The 19,659-nt window shown below is 37.6% G+C and overlaps 1 protein-coding gene across 2 annotated transcripts in view; it reads right to left on the bottom strand.

The window, feature by feature from the left end:
* Positions 1 to 19,659, bottom strand: part of GALNT1 (polypeptide N-acetylgalactosaminyltransferase 1) — a 94,437-nt gene that overhangs the window by 11,078 nt on the left and 63,700 nt on the right. For both annotated transcript variants that reach the window (XM_054818707.1, XM_054818706.1), the window contains exons 5-9: positions 14,869 to 15,035; positions 8,492 to 8,699; positions 6,690 to 6,860; positions 5,077 to 5,194; positions 3,942 to 4,122 (exon numbers count right to left, since the gene is read on the bottom strand). In XM_054818707.1, coding sequence (XP_054674682.1) covers positions 3,942 to 4,122; positions 5,077 to 5,194; positions 6,690 to 6,860; positions 8,492 to 8,699; positions 14,869 to 15,035 — 845 coding nt within the window. The remainder of the gene's footprint in view (positions 1 to 3,941; positions 4,123 to 5,076; positions 5,195 to 6,689; positions 6,861 to 8,491; positions 8,700 to 14,868; positions 15,036 to 19,659) is intronic.

Genomic DNA, 19,659 nt, shown 5'->3' with positions numbered 1-19,659 from the left:
AGCTGGAGAGAGGAGTGAGAAGATGTAAGAAACTCTGCAGACACCAAGGTCAGTGCAGAAGGAGGGGCAGGAGGTGCTCCAGGCACCGGAGCAGAGATCCCCCTGGCAGCCTGTGGTGAAGGCCATGGTGAAGCAGGCTGTCCCCCTGCAGCCCATGGAGGAAGGATGAGGGGGTGTAGCGATTCCACCGGCAGCCCATGGAGGACCCCACACTGGAGCAGGTGGAGGCACCTGAAGGAGGCTGTGGCCTGTGGGAAGCCCACGCTGGAGCAAGTTCCTGGCCAGACCGGTGGACCCGTGCAGAGGGGAGCCCACGCCAGGGCAGGTTTGCTGGCAGGACTTGTGACCTCGTGGGGGATCCCATGCTGGAGCAGTTTGCTCCTGAAGGTCTGCACCCCGTGAGAGGGACTCCATGCTGGAGCAGGGGAACGATGAGAGGAGTCCTCCCCCTGAGGATGAAGAAGCAGCAGAAACACCGTGAGATGAACTGACCGTAACCCCCATTCCCCGTCCCCCTGTGCCGCTGAGGGGGGGAAGGTTGAAGCCGGGAGTGAAGTTGAGCCCGGGAAGATGGGAGGGGTGGGGGGAGGTGTTTTAAGAGTTGATTTTATTTCTCATTCCTCTACTCTGTTTTGCCTAGTAATAAATTAGATGAATTCCCTCTCTAAGTTCGGTCTGTTTTGCTCATGACAACAATTAGTGAGTGATCTCTCCCTGTCCTTATCTCGACCCACAAACTTTTCGTTATGCCTTTTCTCCCCTGTCTAGTGAAGGAGGGGAGTGAGAGAGCGGCTCTGGTGGGCACCTGGCTTCCAGCCAGGGTCAACCCACCACACAGAGTCTGCAGAACAGAGCGACTGGGAGCCAGAAATCAGACTATTCACCTGCACATGCTGGATCTGTTTTCTGAAAGCCTAAAAGGAGACAGTCTGGGAGACAGTGCCCTGCTGTAACGCAAGAAAAGACTACAGCTAGTGCCGCTACTGCCGTGGAGAATAGCTGGTGCGTGCAATGAGATAGGCTTGATTTTGGCTGAACAGTATCTGCTGCAACACTTTCCTGCCCAACCTCCACCTGTACCTAACCACTTCTGAGCAGAGAGGTGACTTCTGAAATGCATGAAAGCTTAAGAGAGACAAGTAACAATTTCTACTACACTGTACTTATTAAAGAAAAAAGGATTACAGGCTTACTGTTCAAGAGGGTGGCTTTCCATTTCACTACATTACATCAATGGTAAAAAGTCTCTTGAGTTCCTATCATTCAAGCAGTAAGCCCTTTTTTTCCAGACAACAGAGATTACATGAAGTAGGAAAACTACCTGAGAAACTTAGGTTTGCTTTCCTGGACTGATCCCTCTGAGATGCACTATCTTAGGGGAGCAGAAGAACAGGAATATAAAAGAGGAAACAAATTTCTTGTTAGCTAGGCTCAACAATGCCTGTCAGTATATTATCTCCTTCAAAATCCAATTTTCTCATCCATGTCAACTAATGAGGAAAAAAAAACAAACTGGGTGCACAGAGGATTGCCTCTTTTCCTTGCTCATCTGCACGCAGGTTTGCAAACCAGCACCAGCTTAAAAACTCTCACCTCACTCCTTGCAAGAACTTGTGACACTGTCACAGTAATATTGAAAGTACACACTGTACAAGCAAAGAGTTTCACCGGATGCATACTGTAGTCTGACAGAGGGTCACTACATCATTCTGCAACAGCTAAACATTTAAACTTTTATATCAGAAGGATAGCCATACTCTGCTTTTCCAGGTAAGTGAGCCAATGTAGCAGAGATTCACCGAGTTCCTAAGACAAACATGGGCCAGAAAGACTCCTGAAATTTATGCTGATGTTATTTGCTGTCAACAGGTAAAATGAGGGTCTGTAAAACTCAGATAAGATTGTAGATACCAGAACAACAACAGTAAGGTGTTTGTGAACTTCTCAAAATAGTAATCCTTTCTAGTTAATACCTACTGGTTCTCACAACTTACATGGATTTGGGGTTGAGATGCGTGAGCGGCACTGAGTACATTCGTGTTCATTCTCTGAACAACAGGTATTATATCATAGCTAAGAATGTACCAACCACTCTCTTCACAGCCCCAGGCAACACACCAATTTCAGAACAGCTTAACTTATTCAGGTACTACATGACCCTGTTCTTGAAACACTTTGAAATTCTAGTATCAAACTAGCATCAATAGGGATCTGGGTACACAAACGAGATTGTGTGCCAGTCAGCAGGTGCAGATGCTCTAAGAGAAGCTTGACAAGAGCACATCCCTATCCACCCATCATTTAGACTATTAGCGTATAAACTATGCAGACATGCATGTTTTGAAAGGAAAGAAAATATACAGTGCAGTTAGAGAACTGCTTAAGTTACTTTCACCATTTCAAAATTTTTACTGTATTCTATTTTAAATTAAATACTTCCATTGCTTTTCTCCAACGGGAGAACGCATGCATATTCCACAATATTGCAAAGCTATGAAAGAAAGTCCCATCCAAACAACAATCCTACAAAATTCAAACAGTGTAGCTCCTTTGGTCGCTTACGGTTACCACATGAAATGGAAGGACCATAGAGATTTATATATAAAGTTACAGAGCCTTATCATGGTGTTCAGTAATTCATATTTGTTTTTAAGAATTGGGTCATTTTTATAATTAGGTATTCCAGCTATTTAGTACATTTTAAAATCTAGCTTGACATGGATGAATAAAAGCAAAAACATTAACCAAAAATGATATACAACTTTTCTGAATGATATATCCATACATGGCAGGTTTGAATTCATAATGCTTCAATAATAACAATACAGGGCAGTAAGGTAAGCTGTTAGCTTCTGATTTCACCTAAAAAGCTTTGAGTAGTAGCAAAATTTTTTTAATTAAGAGAACGTATTACTCAAGACTGTGTAGGATTTTTTTAAGACAGAAAACCACCATAAGTCTGCACAGTCATTTGTTCTCACAAGTATTCTTAAAACCTGTAATCTAAAATTTAACACTGTTCAGACCCATACTACATTGTATTACAGCTTTTAAATTTCAAAACTAATGGAGGCTAAATAAGCAAGTCATAAGGAAATACTTGTTTTAAAGACAGATCTTTGGAAAAGCAGACATGGCACGTAGAACCATCACTTAGTATTTACAGTTGAATGTCTCTAATGTCTCAAGTATTCAGAGATGATGTCTGTTGCTACACAAAGTTTGTGTCTCTCTTTTTTTTTTTAAACAACAAAAATATCCTGTAGTGGAAAGTGATAATTCAGTGTTTCCCAGGCTTCCTTTCTTTTCCTGAATTTTTTTTTCAGAAAGTTTGAGTGCATAGGAAATTTGCTCTCATATTTTACATCCTCTTGTTTTGTTAACATCCATTTTAAGAAACATAATAAATATCATCACAGTCAAGTATATTGGCAACTTGCCCCTATACTCTGCATAGTGAAGTGCAAACTCGACCAAGCCAAGAGATATTAACTTTTGCCCCTCCTGCTAAAGGGTTTCACTTAAATCACTTCTGATGTATTCAACCTGGAATGCCTACAACACAGAAGCCAGAGGCCAAACTCCAGCACATTGAGATGTAATTGGATGGCCAGTTTTCCGCACTACAATTGAGCTCTTAGAATTAAGGCTCAGTGTAACGTCAATTGCACATGAAGCTCATTCAGCAATCATGTTCATGTCTAAAAATTAAAAAAAAAAATTAAAAAAGGAAAAAAAAAAAAAGAAAAAACCTTCAGGGTACATCTCTGGCTAGCAAAATTATTTTTCAATTAAGACCTTCCTTTTTTTACATTTTACATGAGCTTTGTGTTACAAACTTCAAAGAGATAACATTTTTATTTAAATACTCATGTTCTTTCCCAGTAGTAATAACATTTTCATTTTTAATAGGTATTTCTTATAACCAAAAACTTGTTTACCTGGGGAAATGATGTAAAAAAAGTTTTTGAATTCATCCATCCAGACTTCTGCAAGCCGCCTGTTATTTTTGTTGATTATCTGCCCTGTACCTCCTGGAAAAGTGTACGGTGTTGCTTTTCTGAACACATGCCCAACATGTGAACAAGTTACAATTTCCAAAGTGCCACCACACTGCCAAATCTGAAAGTGATAGGACAATTATTGCATAGCTTCAAGTAGTTAAAGTTTTAAAATGTTAATCACTTGCTCCCGTTCAAGTTGGAGAAACAACATTAGTTGAGGTCTAGAACAAAAACATACTGTACGGAAGAGAAATGTATGTCTGTTTCCTGCTCAACAGATAAAGATGCTCACAAGCCTGAGTAAGGTAGCATAAGAAAGTGTATGTCAGGCCTCGCAGCAATATTGCATCAGCAAGAGATTACTTTAGAGAACTGGGCAAGCTGACAGCGAAGGAAGGAAAAGGCTCACATGAATCGCACAGAAGTAACAGGTGGTGATCTGTCCAATAAAGTCCGTTACAAAACAGAATCTCCATGTAAAAACCCCACTCACTTCCCAAGCAAAAGTTTCTGAAGATATTTTCAATTTTATTTTGGAACTCTAAAAAGTGCAGATTCAGAAAGCTGAGCTACCTCAGAAGTATCCACCTATATACTCTGAGCCGGTAAGTAAAACAAAAGGAAGTAGCGCTATTTGGTAGGAGAGAAAGCGAGAACTGTGCTGGTTAGGTCCACCTCCAAATGAACACATGCAATCATTAAGCTAGCAGCAAGAAGAGAGAGTTTTGTAACAAAGCTGCTCACATTTCACTGACACGCTGATGACATCATCCTTAACTTATGCTCCCCAGTTAGCTTTTCGAACTGAACTGCTTTTAGCACACATGCATTCATTCTTCAGAATGACCATCCCAGTCTTTTAAGCACAAGGCTCTGCCAACTATTCACCATGCACTTTTCACTGACAGATACAGTCTTTGGGTATCTCCACTGGAGGAACTTGACGGGAAGCAAAGTGCTAACTGCAACAGGAGAGGACACTGAAGCAGGCAGCAGATAAAACGTATTTTACAGAACTCAGGATGCACTGTCCTAAATCATAAAACACTGAAAAGAGAAGAGTTTTACCTACCCTGAAAGAAATTTCTAAGTTTTCTCCACCCCAAATGTCCATTCCAGCATCGTATGTTCCAATTTCCTGAAAGTAATCTCTGTCTATTGAAAAAAGACCTCCTGCCATTGTAGGTGTCCTGGAAAGAAAACAAAACAAAAATAAAACAAAGACAAAAAATAAGTGCCAGTCACTATGAAAACATATACTTAAATACATTTCACACTTAAAAATCCATTTTGTCAGTGTGTTTCCCAAGTTCCTAACATGTTCCTTCTCAGTAGGCTTCCATCCAAATTCAGTTACCATTGATGTACTTGCTAGCTCAAAATTTTCCAGAGATGGAACCAGTTAGTGACAGTTCTTCTTTTCTCACTTCAGATTGGAATCTGGACAGAGAAAAAGCCCCTAAAGCTGCTGCCGTTCCTGCAAAGACAACTTCTGCCTCCAGTGCTGGTAACTCACAAAAGAGAAACCAGTTTCTTAGAGGAAATTTATATTCCTAGCAACTATTCTTGAAAGAAAATTATGAGAGGCCATGAAACGGCCTTCTTGCTTTCCCTGTTATTGCTTCATACAAGAAAATTGTACAGTCAGGCTTACATACAGATTTTCTTTACAAATCCCTTATTGCTAGGAAAAAAAAAGCCAACTGTGCTAGTTCATCCTAACTTTAGCAACATCTCCCAGATTTCCATTTTTTTAGTCAACAAGTATACAATAGGTTAATTCCATATTAGGCTGACGATATAATTTTGTAGTTCAAGTATACAAATTAGTTACACTTTTAGAATAAATTATTGTTTTATCATTTTCCTGAAACAGTCTGGGCTTTTTCTGAAGGACACATAAAACACAAGCTAGGTCACAATCTAACTAAACATTTATGTGGCTTTTTTCCCCTAAAAAGGAAACTGGGCAGGACGGACAGGGGAATGCAGGGGGCAGGGTGGGATGTGGGGCAGGGAATACAATTGGCCATATCCTAAGATGACCTCTGGATTTCTTAAATGAAAAGCAAACAAAAAAGAGTAAAGGCCATATCCGCAACTTTATAGTATGTAAATATTGCTCACTTCTCAGAAGAGTGAGGCCAGAAAATTTAAGTTTGCAATTGTTAAAAAATACACATTACACACTATTATCTGTGTTTCTCATTACCTTTGTTATAATATCTATATGACAGGCAAGCATATATTCACCTCCCATCCATGCACTTTGAAGACATTAAGTTTATACATGTATGCACACACATACATACACATGTATGCCAAAACTCAATAGATCTGTTCAAAATATTGTTTACTTTGTTAAAAGATAAAAATAAGGCTCAATAAAAGAGATAAAAATAATCTCCAATAAAAACCTGTGCATTAGTATAAGAACTAGTAAAAGCTAGTAATTCACCAGTAATTGACATAAAAATATTTCTAAAGTGACAAGCTGGTTGCTTCCTTCAGTGCCACCAAAAGTTACCAATAACCAATCCATGTAAAAGAACTTCTACGCTGTTCCTTCAACCAGACAAAAATGGTGCTACAACACAATTAATTAATGACTTACACAATTAACCTAGAAAAGATATGAGTAAACATCAGGTGAACATTTTAACCAATTTAATAATTTCTCATTACCTAACAGGAAGGGTTCGATCTCCTTTCCGCCGATCCATCTCTCTCTGAGGAACAGGATACCAACGAAAATTCAGCTTCCAGTTGAATCCACCATAGGTCATGTCAGAACCTGCCATATATTCAAAGGTGTCATCGCTAATTACATCAATGATGGGACACACTACTGTTCTCCTAGAAAGAGAAAAGAATGAAAACCTATTAGTTAAGTGTCAAAAAAGGTTGGGTTTGAGGTTTTTTCATTTTTTTAAACATATACAAATTTTCAATTTTAATTTTCAAATGCCATCTCTTAACAACAGTACTCAATGGATTGTTACCATGAAACATATTCAAATTCTGTCTTGCTAATTAGAGTTAATTCATCTAAAGCAAAATGTGTTTTTCTGATGCAATTTTGGCAATACTAGCTCTTTTTTTAAATAGCATTTGCATTATTACCAGTAATAAATATTCATCCCTCTGCAGGTGGAAAAATTGATCACAGCTTTCTCAACGCTACACAGTGCTTGTACAGAAAATAAGAGCTTTCATTTCTAGTTAAGCGGTCAAAGTAACTTGCATGTTTTGAAATTAAAACTTGGTCATTAGCCCTGCGGAAGTATTCTTATGTGCCCTCAGGACTAAGAAACAATAGTCGTTGTTAACAAAGTATAACTACTGCATCAAAGTCGACAGAAAGAGGCCTCCTTGTCCCTGTCCTGGCATTATTAAGGCATATACTCACAGAAACTAATTCTAATCATCTTAAAGACACTTAAATAACCATCCTCAAGCAGGCTTCCTCTCACAGAAAGCTCTGGAAAAAGACTGAAGGGTTGCAACTAAATTCAAAGGACTTATTTAGCTGGGCCATTTGCACAAATTGTAACAACTTATGTATCAAAGTGTCACAAAAATTTGTATTAATGATAACTTAAAGGCTAGTATTATGTCTTAGCACATTTCTGAACAGAGAGTCTTTACTACTTGCAGCTTTTTCATCATGTAATGCTTTTTTGACAGTTTTGTAACATTAAAAGTGGTTTTATCTATAACCATAAAAACAAAACAGAGATCTGTAACAACATACTTGATATCTAGTCTATTTAATATCCTGTTTACTAACAGGCTAGTGTGCAACTACAGAGTTACTGCTCAGCTGTATGAATGGTTTATAAAGCAGACCATTCTCTCACTTGCTTTTTTTTTTTTTTTCTCTCAATACAATTTCCATCACACTGTCATGGATATAAGTGTTGTGAATATTGACTTTTGATAGAAATACAAAGCTACGTTACTGCAGCGTAGATGAGTGTGATTCCAGTAACCACTCTAACTTTAGAAAATATATCCCAGAAGACCAAGTCACAGCACAGAATTCCACAATACAACTACATTATGAAATAAAGAAATCATAATGAGAACCTGAAAACAGTAAGCCTGACAGCTCTTGCTCACAGCGTTGGTGTTACATGGGATCAGGGCTCCATTTCTTCCGCAAGAATATCTTCCCAAATTCATGAAGGAATGGGCCAGGCTGCAGACGTAAGAACTCAAATTCCACTGCTCTCAACTCCATTCATGCTCAGATCTCTTGCTATTTAACACATTATCCTATGCATCCTAATATAAGCTTCATTTTAAACCAAGTTTTACTTTTTAAAAGTTGTACTGAATTAGCCTTTTATCTTTACACAAATGAGAAGTACATAATTTATCCACGCCTTCAGATAGTAGATATTTGCTTGTAGGCTATACTGTAATTCTTGGAACGTTTCTTAATAACAGAAAAAACCAACATGAACCAATAGATGGAAAATTACCTGTCAGCTTTGATCCTTGCCAGCAGAGGTTCAAGCCAGCCTACTGTACATTCACAATGTGCATCTAAGAAGGTGATGACCTGGCCTTTAGAAGCAGCAGCCCCCTTTAATCTGGCTCTAATCAATCCAGAACGCTGTTCCATTCGAATCACATGAACAGGTACTTTTAATTTTTTCACATAATTCTCCAGTGGTCTTTTCAAGAAGTCTGCAAAGAATGATCAAAACAATGGAAACTGTCAGATACATAGTTCAGCTTTTTTTTTTTTTTTTTATTAAGAGACTTGAAGAGATATTTTCTCATTTCTTTTCTACCCTTTTCCTACTTTCTCAGCTAGTTTCCTCTGCTGCCTCTTCTACACTTCACAATATGCCCTTCTAAATCTCCATGTGTTTTACTTGCTAGAGCAGGAAGTTTCTCCTCCTCTTCATTGCAGGTAAAACAAAAATGAAGAGTGTAGAATGCTTACACAGAAACCAGATGGAATAGGCAAGTTTTCATTACAGAGTAGATGTGACTCTTACTTTTAAAAACATATGCAGAAGTGTTCTTGGACATAACACTTCTCTACTGAGAAAATCATCCTACTAGCTGAACATAATGAATTATCTACTATAAGAATGTAACTTAAAGATAATTTCTTTGCAAGCAGTTTAAAACATGATCAAATCCATTTTTCAATTGTGCTTTCTCTAGATTTTTCTGGCTAATATTTTTTCAATTAAATTATCACTATAACACCTAAAACCAAAAATGAAGACAAAATCAGCTATACATACCAATGAATATCTGTAACGCCAACAAACCTCAGCTTAGCTAAGGAACAAATTATTCAAAATAGAACAGCCATAACTGACTACCATATGCCTAGAGACTCAACATTACTTGCATTGCAAAGAGCTGCCAAATTAACAAATTTCCCATTGCCAGGCACAGTTTTTGTCCGTCATGAAAAATTAGACTATGATGGATGATGCCAAAGGAAGAACAAAGAATTGAGGGAAAATGCAATTGACAGTCACAGAAACAGACTTCTGCAATAACTTGCAGATGTCAAATATGTAAAAGAGGCAAAATAAGCTTATAACACCGCTATGGAATACATTAGATTATACACTTAAGGCACATGGGAGTTGTACTACAACAGTGCAAAGCCTGTAGTAGGATTTAGCGTAAGATAGTAAGTACCTCAAACAAGGATAAGCGTGACACTGGAGGGGGTAAAAAAAGCACGTCATGAACTCTTAGTGGCTGTTTTGTAAATCTCGAGAGGCAGAGCTGACCTGAGGGTGATTGCCATTCCTTACCACTGCTCCGGATGAATGAGTTCTAATTGCCTCCTCGGGTTTTTTTTGTGCAGTGTTGGACTGTCACTAAAACCCACAGAAATGAGCTCTGACACATCTTGAAAGCTGAACTGTGCTAGAAGAGCCTGAGTTTGATAGATCTTAAATGTTTGTCTCCAGAGAAACTCAAAGCAAGTTAATTCTTATTTTGCATATTAACAGAGACTCAAATGAATAAATGTTTATTAGTACAAACCAAGTGTACATGTCTGAACATTTTACAGGTCTTTTGGGGTTGAGCACAGAGATCACTTGGCTAACTGAGTCTGTAGCAAATATAATCTCATCCTCTACAGTGTAGCTTTCCAAAGACACTAATTTAAAAGAACTAGTATCATGGTAACATTTATAGTTTTACTGTATATGGCTTCCATGATATACACAAAGAGAATACAACAGTGAAGCATTTCTCTCATGAGCAAGTCACACAAATTAACGTGTTCCTCTGCACATTTCAGGTGCAGTGCTGGTAAAATTTTAAAGTAGTTCTAACCACTTAAACCTGAATGAATACGGGCTGTGACATTGGTCCTTGAATGCACACTTACATTAACAGAATGGTAAAATTTTGCCAGGAGGAAAAGCGAAAGAGAGAAAGATTTCAATAATACGACTGCAGCCAGTCAAGAACTAGCATAAAACAGGAAGTTACATTACAGAAAGTCAGGATCAACACATTGTATATAAAAATCTTCAGTCCTATCTACATTTTCCCTGTAAAGCATTTCAAATTTCAATTTATCTTTTAAACTACTTTTCAATTTTTTTTCTTTAAGAAACAAATAAAGAGATGTGTGCAGTGTTTTCACTATGGAGGGAACAGAGTTGAGAACAGTCCTCCTCCCATGTTTAACCATGTCCATAAAAATATTCTTATGAATTACCACATTGTTCAAAACTTCAGAAGGGGGTATTCCCAGAAACAAAACACTGTGCCAGACATTCAGTAACTGTGCCCTTAAAATATTACTAGAATTTCAGCAAAATAAGCAAAAAGGCAAAGCTTGATGTCTCTTCCCTGCAAAAGCATGAAAAATAAACTCAGGCATCAAGATTTCTGATGTTCCTCTGCTACCAGCAGTTTGGGAGTTTGGGTTAAGTGCTCAAATCTAAGCAGTGCGTTTTCCCCCCAGAGCACTGTCTCCAGAGCAATACGCATCCCTCACAAACTGCTCCCTTTGTTCAAACAGCAAAGTGTCTGGAGTTTTGGACTAGTCATCCATCTAGAAACTGGATGTTTCGTGTAAGGCGAGACTTGATTTTTTTCTTTAAAAAAAGAGTAGTTGAATAGTCTTTTAATGCATTAATACATTTTGGCCTACAAGAAGTGCCAGAATCAAGCTGTAGAGATTATTTTCTCTACAAACCTATTGGTCATATTTATACTAAATCCTATATTATACACCCAAATGAGAGGTTGTATGCATTACAGAGTCAGTTGTTTATGAGTGACCCAGGATGACAGCTAAGTAAAGTTTTAGCATTGCCTCATACGCTTCAAACAGAGTGTGAGGTTTTGATAATATTAAAAAAAAAACCAAACAAAAACCAAAAAACCAACAAAACCCCACACAAAACAAAACAAATACTTCTACTTGGGAATAATAATAATTCGTGTATTTTCAGAGACGCAACTTTAGTTTCATTTAATTCTTTCTGCTGGATATTCCTTTCAAACTTTTTCTGTATCAAAAGGACGCATCATTTTAAGTAGGACTATGGACAGTTTAAAGAGCGTCTTCGGTGGCACTAAGAGAACTAAGCAAGCCAAAAAAGCAAATATATTCAGTTCAAGTCAAGTAAGTGCATAAGTTGAAAAATACCTTGCCAGTTCTATTACTGAGTCACATTTACATCAATATAAATGAAAAATTCAGTTTCAAACAATTTTTAATTAAAGTACAATAAAACACAGATTTATCACATAAGCATGCAAACTCAGTTTTAAGAAGTGTGAATACTTTTATAAGATATTATTGGCAGTAATTTAGTTTTGGTTACATTGCTTTGATCTGTATAACTAACTTCTGTACGTGTATCCTATCCTGATGCAAGCTGCCTACCATGCTTGGCCATTCAGTGTTGACCTAGTTTTAAGTACTGACTAATCCTGATTTTCCTGTTAATTTTTTTTTTTAAATAGTTACCAAAGATCAATACTTAAAAAACCCCCACACAATTGTAATCAGTAGCTAGAGAACAGTGTTACAGATGCATCTTGTTTCTCCAAAGCTTTTCTTTTCAGCGTAAATAAGTGCTTGATATTATGCAAATTCATTCTTCTAAGAGCATGACACTAGCAGGTACAAAGCGTGCTTCAGGCAGACTGAATGCTTACTTTATTTCAATTAATTTGACTCTGATGCTAGAACTCAAAATACACTACTTGGGCTTTTCTTTTTCTGGAAAAGTCTGCTGTTTTAGTTCAGCACAAACAGAATGCTTAAGTAGCATACCCTTCAAATTTTCAGGCATCATACCCTTCCATTTTGTTTAATGTAAAAGCATGCTTGCTGAAACCATAACAATTTTTTTGAAAACAAAACACAAAAAAACCTCTTTCAGTAACTGTTGAAAATAACTACAAATGAAAGATGCCTGAGTGATCTGAAATGAAGATCACAGATTTCAAAACTAAATATTGGAACAGGTTTAACACCACCACCAAAAAAGTCTGAAATGCTTTATATTTCAGCCTGGAATTAAATTACCTTCTTTTTATTACCTAACTCAAACCCAGAAACAGAAAAGTTATCTAGAGAAAGCCACATGCTTTTTTAACTGGACTAAAATTCTACTTCATAGTGAGGACATGGCTATTGCTATGTTAAAATGATTTTTTCTAAAACAGAAATTGAAGAGGCAAAACATAAGAAATGTTATGTCTACATTATTTTAATATTAGCTTGCTCTCCATTTCTAGGTTACATTGAAAGCTGACCTGTCACAATTAATCCTTAGCACTGATTTGCATCAGTGCCAAGGACTGTTTTGACAAACAAAACAGAGCACACTTGCAATAACCTTTGTTTTCCTAGCAAGAGTCTATGCACAAAAGCCAAACAACACAAATTTACTATCTCTGTTCCATTAAGGAAACATATACCTGTACAATAACCCAGTATAGGCACTCAGAATCCAAATACCATCATCCATGTTAAAAAGAGGATTGTTCCATGGGAACAACGCAAAGAGAGGTGAGCCAGTTTCACATGCATTAGAAGCAAAAAAAAATCCGGAATTTTTATATAAAGTTGAAAAACTACAAAAAATTGTGGGGTGTAATTACCAATTCCCCACAAGTGAAAACAGTGAAAATTTGATCTTGTGCCTTTCTAAGAGCAAAAGTTAATCACATATCTAATGTGGAACACATTTATGTGGTAGCCTTTCCCTTTGCATGAGCATTCCTCCTCTGCTGCCAGAGCGTAATTGTATTTGAGGTCTCTGTCCCTTCTTGCAAATTGCGCTGAAATTGGCTGAAGCAGTTTAAAGTTAGTATCAGGTAAGAAAGCAAAAGCAAGTGAGGGTGGCAGAGAGAAGACAGGAACACAGACAAGTGCAAGCACAACCTGCGCACTTGAGCTATGCTTCCTTAGGAAAACAGGTTGGTCAGAGCTCAGTTAGCTGGTACCATCTTTCTTTAGTCTACTCAGCTACTCCACAACCAGCTGTACTCTAGACCTACGCAGTTAGGAATAGGTTAGTTAATATGCTAAGGCTTCATGCACACATGCAACCCGAAGACGAAACTCATACCTTCTACCGCATTAGATATAAAGTGCAAAAATTGACTCCTGAAGTTCTTCAGCTACAAAAGCCATTGTAATGGTTACTAACTATTGTAAAACCTCCTGTTAACCATCGCGATCCATGCACCATAAGATCTGAAATCCAGCATCTGTCTTCACGCGTAGATCTTGTTTGGACAGATCTTATTGTTTGGACAACAGTCACTCATCTTACTCTGAAGTTGGAATTACCATAAGCAGCAGAAAATTGATTTTGCAGCACTGGCATCAGAAGCATAAGGCAGAGATGTCAGCATGCTGGGTGTAAAACCCTTCCATGACTAAAGCATGGGAATTCCTGCTGATACAGATAACAGCCTACAACTGGTGGCTGCCAAGACTTTTTTCTAGTGGTCTACTACCTATTAGTCGTAGTGAGAAACTTTCAGTGTAGAAATATAGAAAAAAGGGTGATTCAATATAAAAGTACAAAAGTGTTTTAGATAAAAAACATAATACCCTCTCATCTCCATTTGCAAACACACAAAAAAAAAAACCCTCAACTTTATAACCCATACCACTGAGGAAGATTAAGCAAGGAACAAGCCAAATATAAACTATTAACCAAAATGAAATATCAAGTATTGACTAGAATATTGTTTTTATTATTTCTACTATATTGTAATTTACAAAAAATACAAAAAGAATAAAAGCTAAATAAAGTGATTTTATTTTAAGAAAAAAAATCAGCTTCAAGTTTTGTCTATTAATTTTGTTACACATGGAAAGTTTCATTACATAGCACAGAGTTTTCATTTTGAGCACTAGTTATTAAAAAGTGGAACCTCTCACAGAATAGACACTGAATTTCAACTTCCCAGGAACCGAATAATCAAAATTAATCCCTCCGAGCACCAAGTTTAATGGTGGTACTGACAGTAAATTTGGATGTGTGTGAGGAACAGAGTCACCTTTGCTATTATTCACTGGGTGATTCAAGTACTAAATGCCTTCAAGCTTTACGAATATGTTGAAATGCAAAACATGAAAGCTGTAATGGTATAAAACCACTAACAAACACAAACTCTATACTATCAACAGAAAAGTAAACAGACAGATAAACTTCCACTAGTTTACACTGGAGAATGACCCACCTGTATTTCAAAATGGGTATTGCTCACTCTGCCTTCCCTTGCCTCAGCTACTGTGTTTTGCTGAGGAGAGCTAAGCCCGCAGAAAGCCAGTCTCAATTTTTGAAGTAAAAAGAGCAGCAAGCTAAGGCATCGACGTTATCATTACCTCTTTCACTGGCATCATCGACGAGGACGATTTCTTCCAGCATGTGTCGTGGCGACCTGTTTATCACACTATGAACAGTTCGTAGAAGTGTGCTCCAAGCCTCATTGTGAAAAACAATGACAACGCTTGTCGTGGGAAGGTTGTCTACATACACCTTCGTTTTACACCTATAAACAAAAATAAGGCATATATTTACAAAGGTCAAGCCTTCAGTTAGAACTGCAATTTTGAGGTTTATTTCTGGGTATCAATACTAATATTCATGGTATATCAATTGTATGCAAAGTATGACAAAGGAGCAAACTGTGTACAGATATGTATTTTTACCTAAGAAACACCTGACTTTTATGTCTACATCAATGTATTCCATCCTACCACTAGGAACGGAGAACCTCAATTCAATAACCAATTCTAGAAATGAAACTGACTTCCATACTGCTAACACAGAGAGATAACAGATTATTTATTTCTACTACTCCTGTTTTGTGAAGAGTCGCATGTCCAGATCATGCAAGCCCCTAATTTAGGCTTGCATTCCCTCAGACAGCAAGGGGGAAACCCCTAGTACTATAATAGGGACAAAGGGGGAATGCAGAGACACACACAAGATAAGAAGTGGCAAACAAACGAGGAAGTAAATGCAGTGGAAAGTATATAATGAACAAAACCGAAGAGGACATTCATGCAAAATAGGACAAACGCTCCGAGTAACCCCACACACAGCCAACATTTTTACACTCCACAACACTATTTTAAAACAAGTAATATTACCAGTACCTCCTACAAAAACCAATACAATGTACATACTCTTAACCATTCTGCTCTAAAAAAATAACCATGCAAATTTAAGTGTTCTCTGCACAGATCTGTTCCTGCTGTATATTCAAAATTACACATAGAAACTTACGTAAGATTTTACGGTACTAAATCCTTTAAGAATCAAAGCTAGAGATATATGCAGATCTCAAACACAAGGAAAACACTGAAGTGGAAAAAGAAATATATTCAATGGAGCTTCATTCCAACAAAAAAGCTTTTATTAGATCCCAAATTCTTGAGTCAATTCACTGTAATATAACCTGATCTAAATGCAATTAAAATATGCTAACAAGTACTCATGACTATCACCTTAACAGCAGTGCTGAGGACTTTAGAAGTGCGCAGTGCATATCCTCTGCCCTAAGCATACGAGAACACTACTGAAGGAACAGCCTGCCAATGCAGGATCGTGGTGTCAGCATCTAATCCCACCCCAACCAGTGACACCAGGAACATCAGCCAAAACTGGGCTCCCAGCATGAATACTTTATTTGCTGGATAACTTGGTTAGCCAGAGCTCTTCCAAGTGAGAGTAGCTCTCATAACACATAGGCGTTTCAGCTCTGACAAAAGCCCAGTGTGCACCGAGATCCCAGAAAAGATCAGTAAGTCCAGGTACAATTCAAGAAATATCTGGAAGAGCTCCTGTGGAATCATGTTTCATTTCTGAAGCCTATCTTTGCAGCTGCAGGCACTATCTGTCTTCAATATTATACTTATCTACAATTATAGCCAAATTTAATTATTCACCACACTGAAGTGAACAACATAAAATCTTTAGGGAAAGCAGACATATATCCCTGTCTTTTCCGATTTAATTCACATATAAACAAAATCTGTTAAGTATGCCAAGTGATAAAGTTATTTCTGTGGTATCACGTGAAAAATAAAATAGCTTTTCACAAAGATGCTATGAATTTCAGATGAAAAATTCAATACACAAGCCAAATAATTTTTCGCCCATGTTTGTCATTTGTTCAGCCTATTTTGCTGCCTTAAACCCAAATTCTCAATGTTTTATTCCTTCTGCTGCACTGCTCCCTAGACCAGAAAATAAGTGTCTGATTGTAGACCTTCAGCTACAGTAGTTATACAAATCCACTAATTGTTCCTCTACTTTTTGGCAAAGTATCTGTAAAAAAGTTGAGAGAAGCCTGTTAACAGTTCTCTGTGAAAAGCAGTAACAATGTGTCATTCACCAGGAATATCTTGCTGGGGTGGCCACAAGATCTACTATTGTAATATGAAATCTCTCATCTCCAGCCTTTCCTTTTTTTATGGTTTTACAGAAGATTTTATTTTACTGAGCTCAAATCAATTAATTGGTATAATAAAAGCCAGCCAAGTGATCAGGAACTACCATGTTTATAGACCATTATAGTGACCAAAGTATAAATATATCAAAACATTGAAGATCCACCTTTGAAGGGAAACTTGTTAGCACTAAGAGGAAGGCTTACAGGAATTTTCTGGGACCCTCCTCCTTCCCCGCAGCATTCCCACCACCCTGTCCTGCAGAAGGTGAACATCCTCCTTTCTATAACGAGACAATCCTATTCTCAGCTGCAGAGATCAACCCTTTCTGGGGTAACAATTTAAGAGCAACCCTAGACTCGCTTCTTTACCAATACATCAAAGGCTGCCATGCAAAACACAAGGGTGTTTCATAGCAAAACTGGCTTGGAAATTTTTGAATGCTATTCTTAAAGTGTTTGGTGTGAAGTTCTTCTGGAAAGATTCATTGAGGCAGGCACAATAAAGGAAAGAATTAATAGTACGATATCTGATTTTTAATACTGCCTTCACCTGCCTTTCTATATACACCTTTTGGCTTTATTTGTACAAATTTTTTGCAAACATGTACAAATAAAGCCCCATCTTTAATTCTGAAAACACTGACATACACTCCTTCCTCCTCCCATCCCCCCAGGAACATATAGCTGAGAACATAACACAGATAAAATCTAGAACAGTTGACACCTGTGATTAGGGTATTAGCCTTCTATGTAAACCTCATGTTTTATCCTTACTAACAAACATTTAAATTAAGAATCCTTTTTGTCTTTCATTTGAAAGCAAATTATGCCAGAAAGGTATTACTAGAGAATTTAAAAAACAGCATTAGTTTAAACGAACAGTTATGCAACATTAGTAGCAGAATATAACCATGAGGGGTATGACACACAGGGTATGAATTAAGGACAATTTGAATTTTCATTCACTACTAATACATTATGTTCCTTTTGTTGGATCATGCCTCAAACAGTTTTAAAATTGAGTGCATAATATTAGGAAGGCATACTATCTCCAGTAATTTAATGAAGACTCCAAACAGCAGCTGAGTATCTACTTCACATGGAATGCATCATCCTTTCCTTAATCTATGGCATTCACCATGCAAACTCTTGGCTAATGTGACGCCATGTATTATTTAGATTGTAGAAACTCCCACAAAATGTCAGACATTTTAAATGCAAGCAGAGACTTACTGCCCTATTACCTAAAGACACAGAAAAAGAATACGCCAGATTGTTAAAATATGATCAAGATAAAAAGCCCAATTAGTCTACATTTCTCAATGTACACATTCCAATGCTCAGAACAGTAATGCTCTTTATTTCATAGCAAGTCTCCCTCTCATGCACGGAAATCCCCAACTTCAGCTGCATTAGCCTTGTATTATTCCCCAATATTTGATTTCTTGGTTTAATGTAATTAGGAAATAAAATTAAAGTTATCCAAGATCTTTAATGACCCAAAGTCAGATTTCAGAAAAAAATTAAGTTTATGAGCTGTGCTTTTAAAAGTTGTTTTACAAAGGAGCCGTGTGACTATAAAGACACAACTCTGCTCAGACTTCTGTAAGATGCACATTCTTCACAGAATTTCACCTTTTTGCAATTTTGCACTATATATTCAAAATACTTTGGCCTGGTCCCTTATAATTACATGGTTAGTCGTAGGTCCGTGTGTCCCCAAGAGCACAAGGTAGCGTAACAAGTCCAAATCCTTCAAAAGCTGAATTTAAGTTTAGTGAACTACAAGCAAAGGAAGGAGGACATATCCTAGCATATACGTGTGTAACATTGCTACAGAAGAACAGCGACAGCAAAACAAATATGTGCTGCTGTCTGTAGCCTGATTTTAAAGTTCCATTACAAAAGTTTTTAAAATGGAAGGCCAGAAGCAACCATGACTTGTGTTATGCTTCTCCATTATTGTGACTTCTTGTGAAGATATTAATCGAATCTTATACAGAAGCTCTGCACATTTTAGATAGGGAGATGTTTAAAAAAAAATCTCAAGGACAATTTTATTAAATGGATTATGTATAGTCACTTGAAAACTACCTGATGCTACTTCAAACGCACCTGAAGAGCCTCTGAATAAACTGCTTTCCTCTTTTCTCTTTCAGCCCAGGGTACAAATAGTCCACAGGAGACATTACAAAAACAATCTAGAAGAGACATCAAGTAAAGCAATTCTGTCCAAATAAAATTAAGCCATTAAATCTCAGAGTTTAAGTGCTGCTTCAGCACAATCTTGCAAGGAAAGAAGACAACTCTTCATTTTGCGCTTCCTACATCAGCACAACCATATACCCTCAACTCTCCTTCACCTCTGGCAGAACTGGAAGCCTCTCTCTTCTCTCATGCCAGCAAAGGAATGAGAAAAACTTACTTCACCGCTGCAGGGACAGAAGAAATCTACTAGGTGATCTTACAAGATTCTTCATTTGAATTCCTCAGAAGGTAAAATTATTCTGATACCTATCTGCTCCGCTCAGTGCCCAACTCTGAGATCCACAAGGGTTACCCACTCTAACCATTGGCACCCGTGACGCAGAGGCACCAGGAACTCAGGACACTGTCCCTTCACTACCCTGATGTTACCTCTTTCAGGATACTGTTGGGACTTTCACAAACACTTCAAATATTACCTTAAGAAAATGCAACTGTGCAGCCATCTTAT

This window comes from Grus americana, chromosome 2 (assembly GCF_028858705.1).
Source record: "Grus americana isolate bGruAme1 chromosome 2, bGruAme1.mat, whole genome shotgun sequence".
Taxonomy (NCBI): domain Eukaryota; kingdom Metazoa; phylum Chordata; class Aves; order Gruiformes; family Gruidae; genus Grus; species Grus americana.
Note: the sequence above shows the minus strand (reverse complement) of the source record. Positions and strands in the feature narration are given on the sequence as shown.